Source organism: Triplophysa rosa, linkage group LG16, assembly GCF_024868665.1.
Source record: "Triplophysa rosa linkage group LG16, Trosa_1v2, whole genome shotgun sequence".
Taxonomy (NCBI): Eukaryota; Metazoa; Chordata; class Actinopteri; order Cypriniformes; family Nemacheilidae; genus Triplophysa; species Triplophysa rosa.
In genome coordinates, this window is record NC_079905.1 from 23613627 (window position 1) to 23626370 (window position 12744).

Here is a 12744-nt window from a genome sequence, read left to right on the forward strand (position 1 = left end):
ATACCTTGCCCCATCTGTTGTTTGTGGTGTGGCAGGTGTGGTGTAATGCTCTACTTATTAACTGATTGATGTATTATGTGTAAATGTAGATATGAAAATTGACATTTGTGTCCAAGCATGTAGTGTTTTTAGGCAAATTGAAACACGTTTTAAGCAAATGAAAATGTTCTCTGTCCTCTTTTAAATGATAGTCACCACACATTTCTGTCTCATGAGCAACAGTGCTTCTTTCATCATGTTTCTGAGCCACATTTACACTTTCCTTTTGGCATTTACTCATTGTGTCTTTTTCAAAGTTTATTGCTCTTCATCTGAGTTCAGTTTGGATGGAGATTACTTATTGGGTGGCCTTTTTCCAGTGCATGAAATTCAACATGCAACACCTCTTTTCTTCCCGGAGGCCATTGAATGTTATAGGTAAGCAACAACTTTTTTAAGCAGTAATATCAATTGGGAGTAGCATTTCAATTTTATTTGAACTTGCATTTCTAACATGAAACACAAATTAAGTACAATTAGCTTCTGGTAATTCTCTTACTGATGTTTTGTAGGCAAACTCTGTCAAAATCTGGCTATCAGATGTTTCAAGTAATGAGGTTTGCTGTTGAGGAGATTAATAACTCCACCACTCTGCTGCCTAATGTTTCTCTGGGCTACGAAATTGTTGACCATTGTTCTGACACTAAGAATTTCCCATCAGTCTTCAGTTTCATCTCACAGAATGGATCGATAAAACCTCAGGAAAAACTCAACAGCCACCAGCCAAAAGTGATTGCTTTAACAGGACCATATGGAAGCACAAGAACTATTACAATTGCGCCATTGGTCACAATGGACCTTATACCACTGGTACATGATGTTCATTATTTAAACAATTATTTATGTAAAATATAGATCCGTATTGTAAAAGATCAGGGCCCGTATTTATCAAGCCTCTGAGAATTACTCACAAGAACACTTCTAAGAATTGACTTAAAAGTAAAAAAAGATTTGTCTCAAAGCTGCACTTTCAACAGGGTCGGACTTACCCATTAAGCAAAGATAGGCAATCGCCTTGGGCCCCGAGCTACCGGGGGCCTCCAAAAGGCAGGGGTGGACTTAGCCAATAAGCCATGTCAGCAGCCACGTAGAGCCCCAAAGGAATCTTCAAAATAGTCAGGATATTCCTGTTAGTGTTTTAACGTTATTACATCTTTACAAATGCACCCCCCCCCACCTTATAGATTAGAGTGGACCATTCCATTAGCACTATATATGCGTGAGACGAGTTAGACCCTAGCTAGAGAAAGTTACCACAGCAGCAGAGTAAATAGCGAGAGTCTCACTGTGTGGTACATTAGCAGCAGAACAAAGTTCAAATTACAAGGAAATAACTTAAAACGCAACTCCACCAGCGGAGAAGAAAAAAGATTATTCGCAAAAGATTGTTACCAAAGTCTCTGCTTTTCCCCCACACAAACTCCCTCTCTCTCCCGCCAGATGCAGCACTCAATTTCAATTTCAAGGTACTTTATTGGCATGATTGCGTGTTCTTACAATATTGCCAAAGCATTGAACATATAACAAAAGACATACAATAAGTACAAACATGAGATTAAAATTAAACTAAGGTGCTGAGTAAGGCATAAATATAGAATGAAATATAAAATAGAGTATATGTAAGTAAACCAATGAAATATGGAAATAAAATCTCAATATCAAAGTAGATGTGAGGCAGAAACATGAGAATGTAATGAAGTCAAGAGTGCAGATGTGCATTGATTGTAGCAGATGAAGGCAGTAGTTTGTGCAGCTGATAGATGAATGAAGCAGCAGCTGATGTGTGTCTCTTCTCCCCACTAACATCTGCATTCGCTCGGTTTCTCAACACCTATCAAACTCTGGCATGACCTTTGACATTGTGTGAAAGTGTTTCTCTCTCACATCTTTAAAGTGATCACAATGAAGGAGAAAGTGTGTCTCAGTCTCCACCTCAGCAGTGTCACAGTGTGCACAGACTCCATGTTTGTGTGTGTCTGCCTCTCTCTACGGCCAGACTGTGATCACTGAGTCTGTGTTCGCTCAGGATCCGTCTCTGTTTTACATCTCCAACAGTGTAGAGATCATCTGACACATTGTATTTTCTGTTTAGGGTCCGATAGCATTCTAGTTTACTTGGGTTTTTACTTTCCTTTTCCCAATGATCTCAATATGACTTTTGACTTTCTTTGATCATTTGGTTGATTCTGATTTGGTTCTGTTCGGTTGTGCCGGTGTGAAGTTTCAGAGCCAGCTGGCAGAAGGGACTGGCTTTAGGTCTCAGCTCTTGGGTTTTAAGTGCTTCATATTGAAGTGTGTTAGGAGGACTTGAGTTAAGGTGTGTCCAGAATTTGAGAGAACGTTTTTGGATGTGTATTATGACACTCTCCCGGCCACGAACAATGATAATGTGCCATTGAGTATTTCTCCATGAACACCGACAACACAGTTATAATGACTGACGACCAAAACATTTGTAAAACAAAGAGCACTCTGCACTTGGTAGGAGAGGGCCAGTTCAAAGGTAGAAAGGTTGTTTGACTTTGCTCCGCTGCGCAGACCGATGGGCACATAACGACATAAAGTCGACATAAACACACGTATACCCAGAGCAGTGGGCAGCTAACACTGCAGCGCCCGAGAAGCAAGTGGGGGTAAAGTCGTTACCCACCGGCCCTGAGAATCAAACCGGCAACCTTCCGGTCACGAGTTCAACTCTCTAACCATTAAGCCACGACTGCCATAATATAATAACGTCAAAGTACAGTGCTAACGATTCGTACTGTACGCACTTGTACAGAAATTTGAAATGCACTGATTTATTTGACACATACCCATGGGCGTGTTGACCATTTTGGCGGCCCTAAGCAAAGTCAAGACCTGAGGCCCCCCACACATACTGTACATACTAACATTTGTTTATAATGAAGTGTCATCACAACCTTCAATTTCGCTGAAAAGGCATTGCTGCTTTTGTAATTGATAGTAATATATTGTTAAAATGTTGTTTATATATTTTGTTTATGACAGCATATTGTATATAGCAATGATATTGTAAAAATATTGTATTTGTATATTTATATTGAGGAAATTTTGTATCTGAAAACAGTGTACTGTATGCATATTGTTTTTGTTTTATAATATAAAAGGCATTTATGCATAAAGTTAATGTAATAAAGTCAAGAGTGTAGATGTGCATTGATTGTAGCAGATGAAGGCAGTAGTTTGTGCAGCTGATAGATGAATGAAGCAGCAGCTGATGTGTGTCTCTTCTCAGAAGTAGTAAAAGCTAAGAATCACTCCAACTCCCCCAGTTATTTAAAACAGCTCGAGAGGTCTCTCAAATGGTTAGGAGTTGCCACTAGGGCCTTGTGATGGCACTGACGAGACAGAGAATTGCGCAAATGTTTCAGAAGAGAATGTTTTAAAATATTTGTCGACGAGCAGTTAATCAAACGGTATTGTTTGGACAGAGCAGGCATCATTTTTGTCATCGACGTGGTGAGAAACGTCATATCACCACTACCTTTACACAATCTTTTTTATTACAGTATAACACTAAAACAATATGTACTTCATCAATAAAAATAGACCAAAAAAAGATTTTAACAATATCATTGCCATATACAATATACTGTCATAAACGAAATATATAGACAACATTTTAACAATATATTACTATCAATTACAAATGCAACAATACCTTTTCATTGGACTTAAAGGTACAGTGCGGGATGTTTTGTATGATCTATTAACAGAAATGCAATGTAACATACAAAACTGTGTCTTTAGATGTGTATAAAAACCTTACGTAATGAAAAGTTATGTTTTAATTACCTTAGAATAAACCAGTTGTATCTACATAGGGAGCGGGCCTATCTACATGGAATTTGTTATGTTGCGCAGCCATGTTTTGTACAGTAAGCTCTAACGGACAAACAGCTCTACAGAGCGCGTTTCGTATATGTTGGTCTTCGTGTGTGTTTTTAGACGCAGCTTGCGTCATCACTGAGTCATAGTACGGAGAGGAGGAGGAGTAGTCGTCGTCTAGCTGAAGCAACTGATTGTTCTGTCTTAGAAGTAAACGGTAACGTTAGCATTTTATACAAATGGCCATATAACCTCAGAATAATAATGTTTTTCCGTCCCTGCGGTAAGTACTCCGGTTGTTCCTGACTTTACAAAGGGGGAGACAAACATCTACAAACTTACACCAAACTGCCTATGTCGCTGTCAGATCAAACGCTTTGAACAGCGTTGCTATTTACGATTAGCTAACTTTAGTTACTTCACTACTCTCAGCGTCTACTAGACAGCACGCAAGAAATATATCTAATTATAGAATTGTAACAGTAACTTTCGCAATAGAATACATATTAAATGATTAATTACGTTAATATATTGCCTTACCTGCTTGTATCACTGCTATCCGCTGTCTCAGTAGACGACATCTTTTTTTACTGTTGCGGCCACCATCGTAATTCGAAAGGGAGGAGTGGGCAAATGACTCAGAGATTCGTTGCAAAACTATAATACAACGCTAGTGGCCGCTGATTTTCAAGAAATGTGCCTTTAAAGTTTGTGATGACGCTTTGTTTCCTTGCCACAGGATAATGATTATGGGGCCATCACAACCATCAATAAGCCAAATTGTTATGGAAACAATTATGGCACTTACAGCGCCACACATTGTCACGTGTTTCATCGACTTCCCAACAACACCCTGCGTTATCCAACAGTAGCAAACACAATTTATGCAAATAGCCGGTACATAGACATGGTGGAAAATGTGTTTATCTTTCATTTCCAATGTGTATATCATGATGTATTCTCTTGAAAAGTCTCTATTGTCAAATGTGTGTGTTGAATGTAAACTCCTCTTAGGAGTTCAATGTGAATTTATCTGAGAATATTCTTAAATAAGGGTGAGTTATAATCAATTATTTGCACCCGCCAACCTGCCAAGAGCAGGTAAAAATCAGCTGAGGCTGGTAACACTGTCAAATCACTAGCCTTCATAAATTATGTTCACTCACTTTACTGTGAAAGTTTGTGAGAAAGACGAGGCTACGCAAATACTCAACTCTTACGAGTCATCACAATACATTGAAAAGATAGTTCACCCAAAAACTCCTAATCACTTGAGAGACCTCTCAATTCAGTGATCGGTCCATGCCTATGTCATCATTCAAAATCCCGTTTGTGGCACAGCAAAGTGTTGCGAATCATGTCTAAGCCTGACACTTAAGATTTAGTCCTGTACTTCTGAGATGCTTGATAATGAACTTTTAGGCGCAGCTTTGAGCCAAGAATTTTGTTCCTTTTTTTCAATTCTTAGCAGCGTTGTTGTGCGTAATTCTCAGAGGCTTGATAAATACGAGCCCAGAGGTAACGGTCACACTGGGAATTCTCATTTCGCTGTATCTTAGAATGACACAAATGCTTGTTTTAGATAGCACTAGGTTTGTTGCTACTATCAATGAACTGTTGAAAAAAAACGACTCGAGCACTATTCGTTCGTAGAGTTTTCTTAATGACCTTCATGTGATGTTTTTGATTTTATGAACTGATTCACAGGGGTTTAGATGCTCTGAACTTATTAAAATCACTGATAAAATCTTACTGTAATAACCTACTGACACACAGAAATGAAGAAAAGATTATGTATATTTCCCATTATGTAATTGATCTGACAAATGAAGCCGAGTATCTTGCCTTCTACTGATGATATTACAGTGTCCAGTCTTAATAGTTAACAAGATGTGGCTCTTCTTGATTTAATTTATTTCCCGGATTGCAAAAACATCCTTGTTTAAATAAATAGGATGCATGAAGTACAATATAAACGCCTTAGTAAGAGCTCTTACACCAGTTTATGTTGACATTCGGACAGGATTCAATTTCTCAAAGGACCACTGAGTTAGAGGTTTTGTGAGGAAAAACAGACTTGGCAGCTTTGGACGAGATTGTAATCACAAAATAATATGTCTGAAATTTCTCAAACCTACTCTCGTAAAATTAGTCCCCTCCAAATTGGGCTTTAGTTAAAAGTCTGAAACTATCCTTGGTCTTGTGTTTGATTTATTCTTTGTAAAATAACATTTTCTTCTCTTTCAAAGGTGAACTATGGCGCTTCTAGTTATGCACTGAGCAATAAACTTCAGTATCCCTCTTTTATTAGAACAATCCCTAGCAATAAAGACTTGATACAGATGATTATTCGCATCATACAGTGGTTTGGATGGAACTGGGTTGCTTTTCTTGGAGGTCCAGACAATTACAGTGAAGATGGCCTACAGCTGTTTAACAGTTATATAAAAAATACTGGCATTTGTTTGGCTTATCAAGAGGTTCTGAGTCAAAGTTCAAACTACAGTCTAACTCTTCAAAAGATTAATAAGATTAACATCAATGTCATTGTGGTTTTCGCTGGGTCACAATATGCAAAGAACATAATCAAAGAAGCGATAGCAAACAATATCAGAGACAAAGTCTGGATTGCAAGTGAAACATGGTCTATGAATCAACAGCTTCCAAAAGAGCCGGGAGTTGAGAATATTGGAACAGTTATTGGCATTACAGAGAGAATTTTGTCATTGCCTGGATTTCATGAATTCATCTATAAAGCCAAAGGAACAACTGAGATTTATACTAACGATAACGCTGAGAGTGAAATCCAGATGAAGACATGTAATCAATATTGTGACAACTGCTCAATGTTGACCGCAGAAGATATTATAAATGAAGATCCCACATTCTCCTTTGCTATCTACTCTGCCATATATACCATAGCTCATGCATTACATGAAGTTCTTCGGTGTGACATCAATGAATGCAGAACAAACATCACCGTTAAACCATATATGGTGAGTAAATGTGTTTGAATGTGTTATCAACTGTTTTTCATTTTCCACGTGGCACTGTCCCTTTGGGACTTCCTAACAGGAAAACTGGAGATGCTTAAATTTTGTGTGTGCTAGCCAGAGGTTCGCATTGAATTTCTGTCCGTTATTTTGATAGACAGGATCGGAAAAAATTAGTCATACTCAACTATTTGCAGGTAAAAATCAGCTGAGGCTGGTAACACTGTCAAATCACTAGCCTTCATAAATTATATTCACTCACTTTACTGTGAAAGTTTGTGAGAAAGACAAGGCTACGCAAATACTCTTACGAGTCACCTAAAAATCTTTTTTCACCTAAAAATGAAAATTCTATAATCATTTACTTACCATCTTGTCATTTCAAAGCTGTATGGCTTTCTTTCTTCTGCAGAACATAAAAGAAGATATTTTGAAGAATGTTTGTAACCGGACAAGGGTGGTACCTTTCCTGTAGCTCAGTGGTTAGAGCATGGTGCTAGCAACACCAAGGTCATGGGTTGGATCCCAGGGATTGCACATACTTAGAATACAAATGTATAGTATAATGCAATGTAAGTCGCTTTGGATAAAAACGTCTACCAAATGCTTAAATGTCAAATGTAAATGTACCCATTGACTTGCATTGGTTTGTGCCCTACAATAGAAGTCAATGGGTACTGCAGTTGTTCGTTACCATCATTCTTCAAAATACAGGATCTTCTTTTGTGTTGTGCAGAAGAAAGGTTTGAAATAACAAGAGGATGATGACAGAATTTTCATTTTTGGTTGAACTATCCCTTTGAAAACAGCCTAATTGTGCAGCATCTGAGCACATACAGTATGAATACCCACTACGCAACAAATAACGGCATGCCATAGCGAAGTCTAAAAATATATGATGTTTTATAAACAAGATTCGGGAGGAACACGAGCATATAATTAACATGGCTGGCTTTCAATAATCAATCACCCAATCTTTGCTTCCGCCTATAAATAGTAAAGACGCCTTACCTTCTTTCTCCCAGATCTCTCGTAACCCTCCCCCACCCCATCTCCTCACCATACCTCTACAGCTCTCAGCACCGGGGGATAGCCCGGGTCAGGGCTCACTCCGGGCCCGGGACCCTTTCTCCGGTCAAGGGGCAGGCGTTCCGAGCTCGGGAGTATTTGCCAAGCTCGGAACCCTGCGCCCCCGGGACAGCACGCCAAATACGCATACTATCCGTCCCACATTAATTATTTGTGAGGAGAACTCGTGAAATAATAATTAAACGAACACACCAATGTTTGTGTCCTCTTTCACTCATCAATTTTGTTTATAATAACTGTCAACTCAACTCAAATTTATTTATATAGTGCTTTTTACTATTTTCTTTGTTACAAAGCAGCTGTACATGAAACACATTGACTATAAGCAAAACATTCAAGTTATAGAAGTAAGATCAACAAAGTGAACACACACAGAACACAGACATACACACATGCACGCACACACAAACAGTGGCGAGGAACCCAAAACTCCATTGGAGAAAAAAACTCAGGAGAACCGAGGCCCAATCAGGGGATTCCAGTTCCACTCTGGCAAAAACTGCAGCCTCTGCACAAGCTCCACAGTGCTTGCACAACAAGGCTAAATAAAAAGAAAATAAACATAGTAAAAAGGTAGATAATAGGTTTCATATTATCATTAATATTCTATTAGCAGTTGAAGTTTTTTAGTGAGGACTTGTCAGGTCGCCACTTCCCTCTCTCAGTTGGTTACCTCGGAACAATGAGGAAAGACAGCTGAGAGTAGAGGACTGTTCTACACTCTTTGATGCAACAAGTACATCAGTTGTTATGGGAAGTGTTCCTTGTTCCGGTTGATCTAACTAATGCAGCCTAATAAAAGATGCGTCTTTAATCTAGACTTAAGCTGACAGAGTGTGTCTGTTTAGGCGCTAGATAGGAAAAGGATCTACCACCTGCACTTGATTTTGAAATTCTAGGTATTACCAACTGACAGGACGCCTGAGAGCGTAATGCACGTGAAGGACTGTAATACAAAAGGAGTTCATTCAAGTATTGAGGAGCTAAACCATGTAGGGCTTTATAGGTAATAAGCAAGATTTTAAAGTTAATGCGATGCTTAATAGGTAACCAGTGCAATGTTGACAGAACCGGGCTAATATGCTCATACTTTTTTGTACGTGTAAGAACTCGAGCTGCCGCGTTTTGGACCAGCTGGAGTTTTTGTAATAAGCCTGCAGGGGAACCACCTAATAGTGCATTAGAGTAATCTAGTCTTGACGTCCTGAATGCATGAATTAGCTTCTCTGCATCTGATAGTGACAGCATATGACATAATTAAGATATATTCTTAAAATGGAAAATGCGGTTTTACAGGTGTTGGTGATGTGGGTTTCAAATGACAGATTACTATCGAATAAAATGCCCAGATTACTTGCTGACGACAAGAGTTTTATGGAACGTCCGTCAATATTTAGGCAGTATTCTTGGTTGTTGCGTATGGTGGTTTTCTGTCCAATGAGTAACACTTCTGTTTTGTCCGAGTTCAGCAATAAAAAGTTGCTACTCATCCAGTTTTTTATATCTACTATGCATTCCAATATTCTGTTGAACTGCTGTGTTTCATGAGGCTTCGAGGAAATATAGAGTTGAGTATCATAACAGTGAAAGCTAACCCTGTGTCTCTAAATTATATCTCCTAGAGGTAGCATGTATAGTGCGAAGAGCAGAGGCCCTAAGACTGAGCCCTGTGGTACACTGTACTGGACTTGTGATTTGTTTATTGCTACAAATTGAAAACGGTTGGATAAGTAAGATTTAAACCATGTTAAAGCGATTTCATTAAAGAAAATAAAGAAGCTGTCTAACCATTAGCAATGTTCGATATCTGTCATTAGCGATGTTTGATATCCATCTGTGACAAGGGGGCGTGGTTCAGCGAGGTCTGCAATGAGAGAGAGAGAGGCTGGAGACAAGCGGTGCGTAAGTAGGTGAAGTGCATATGATAAACACCCGTGAAACACCTGCGCAGTGAGCGCCACTTCTTTTGTTTGTACCTGAGAACTTGAAAATAAAACACAAGTCCCAGTCACGCCGACCCTGTCGTCTTCCTTCCACACGTTGAACCCCGCTACACTGGTGCGGGAACCCGGGTAGGGAAAAGAAGTGGCGCTCACTGCGCTTTCTATCACTCAGACAATAACTCAGAATACAAATCAGCAAATACTTTCAGCTTCAGCCGACAGTCTCCGTGACACGAGCCCTCAGCCAGTTTCTCTCCCTCCTAGCTCCCCATTTCCTGGTGGCTTTTAACTGGTCTTTCCACACCAGTTACTGAAACGAGACACAGGTGTTTATCATATGCACTTGACCTACTTATGCATCGCTCCTCTCCTGCCTCTCTCTCCTTGCAGACCTCACTGAACCACTCCCCCCTTGTCACACCATCATTGTGCTTTGAAATACATTCTGTGTTCAATTTAAATAGGTCGGACTGATGAGGACGAAAGAGTAAGGAAAGAGAAACTAAATACAGATTTTATAATAAATATGTTTATAAGCTCTGATTTTGTTAATTTTGTGCCCATTTTCTACAATTCACCACACTTTGCAACAGCTTCTGGAAGAAATGAAGAAGTTGGATTTTCCTCTTAATGGTCGTCAGGTGAAATATGATGTTAATGGTGATCCAGCTGTCAGTTATGCAGTTGTGCTGTGGCACACTGAAACAAAACCTCCATGGATTCAGGTGGTGGGCACTTACGACACATTTCCTGAAATTGATTTTGCCATCAACAACTCTCTCATGCCCTGGCATAACAATACTGCTGTAAGTTCTCTTTGTTGCTCACTGTGATCCTTCATTTACACTTTCAATCTATACAATCAATTTATCTGTGCATACGCATTGATGCCATAGAAGAACCAGTTTAACTTGTCTAAGAACCATTCAGTCAATGGATCTTGAAAGAATCACCATTCTCTTCTTGTTATAGTCGTAGGGACTCTTTTGTTAAACAGAAAGGTTCTTCGGAGGTCAAGTGTTCCTTATGGAACCACAGAGCCAGAACAGGTCCTTCTATGGCATTATGTAGCACCTTTATAAGAGTCTAGTAGTCTAGAAAAACAGGTTTCTATTCTGTCCTGTAAGGTGCCTTTCTCAAACTGCTCTGTTGAGTGCAAGGAGGGGTTTTCAAGAGAACACGAGGGATATCATGACTGTTGCTTTCTCTGTAAGAAATGCCCACAAAACAGCTATGTGAATTATTCTCGTAAGTATATTGAACCAAGAAAGCTCCGTTTCAACAATCCTAAAAAAAAACTTCCTTTGTTTCTCCTTTATTTTTCATTTCATTGATTGTCGATCACACGCATATAAATCTACTGTCTACTACTGGTGTTTTTATTCCAGGGGACCCTTATATCTGTTTTCCATGTGCGGAGAGTGAATGGTCAGAAGAAGGCAGCACGACATGTAAGGCACGTTCTGTCATCTATCTTGAGGTCACAGACATCACCTCTGTTGCAGTTATAATTTCAGCCACACTTCTGATGACTGTCTTCATTTACATCTTTTGCCTTTTCGCCTGCAATTACAACACGCCAGTGGTGAGGTCTGCCGGTGGCAACATGTGTTTTCTCATGCTGGCATGTTTGATTATGTCTACCACAAGCGTGTTCTTTTTCTTTGGACAACCCACAGCAGTCAATTGTGTCCTGAGGAGCTTGACTTTTTTTTTTTTCTTCACAATCTGTCTCTCATGTTTGACTGTCCGTTCCTTTCAAATTGTTTGTATCTTCAAAATGGCTGCCAAGTTCCCTAAGTTACACAGCTTATGGGTCAAGCACAGTGGCCAGTGGCTCTTTGTTGCATCCTTTTCTGTCGTTCATTTATTTTTATGTGTGATGTGGGTGACTGTCTCAGCTCCCAAACCGTTTCAAGACTCTTTTTCTTTTAAAGACCAGACTGTTCTCAGCTGTGAAAAGGGGCTCACTGTTGCCTTGGCAATTGTTGTATTCATAGGTTGGTTTCTTGGATTCCTGTGCGTCTTGTTTTCTTACATGGGACGAGATCTGCCGAAAAATTACAATGAGGCCAAATCAATAACTTTCAGTATCATTTTGTACTATGTGATCTGGATTGTATACATCACAACCCTCCTTCTTATCAAAAGCAAATATGTGCAGCTTTTTAATGCAATGACTCAGCTGTCCAGTGTATATGCAATTCTCTTTAGCTATTTCATACCAAAATCTTACATCATGCTATTTAAACCAGAGAAGAACACTGCTGCGTACTTTCAAACATCTATTCAGACTTACACCCAAACCATTAGTAGGAATTAAAAGCACCACCAGGGTGCTGCACAGATGCAGATCAAAAACTTCACAAAATGCAGTTGTAAATACTCGACAAACATTTTAGGTTGTGTGCCTCTAACCATAGCATCACATTCTGTCTTTGTAAACTTATGTAGAGGTTGATAGTTGTCAGAGATTTATCAAAGTATATCATTTGTTAAGTATAAAAATAACCGCATTTTTTCATACATGACACATTAATATGTATTAAGCTTATTTATCCTTTATACACATTTGTAAATCTTGCACTAGCTAATAAAAGATCAACATATATTTGTAAGTTTTGAATCTACATGCTAGGCCATTCTTTATAAGGCAGCATATATTGTATGTATATTTAAGATATGTGTATTTATTTGTGGTAATTAATTGGTTGTTTTGTTTCTTGGTTCTTTATTTGAACATGGCTCACAAATGGCTAACATATTCAGAATTAACATTTAAAGAGGAAAAACAACCTTTTAAACAACAATGTGGGTAAAATCGGGGCAGG

At 39.0% G+C, this 12744-nt stretch overlaps 1 protein-coding gene across 1 annotated transcript; it reads left to right on the forward strand.

Moving 5' to 3' along the window:
* The first annotated feature begins 235 nt into the window (after positions 1-235).
* Positions 236-12492, forward strand: LOC130567060 (taste receptor type 1 member 1-like). Its single transcript, XM_057354954.1, has 6 exons — positions 236-417; positions 552-849; positions 6138-6884; positions 10507-10719; positions 11041-11161; positions 11302-12492. The coding sequence occupies exons 1-6, from the start codon at positions 236-238 to the stop codon at positions 12234-12236; spliced, it is 2496 nt and encodes an 831-aa protein (XP_057210937.1). The 3' UTR covers positions 12237-12492.
* Positions 12493-12744: the final 252 nt, after the last annotated feature.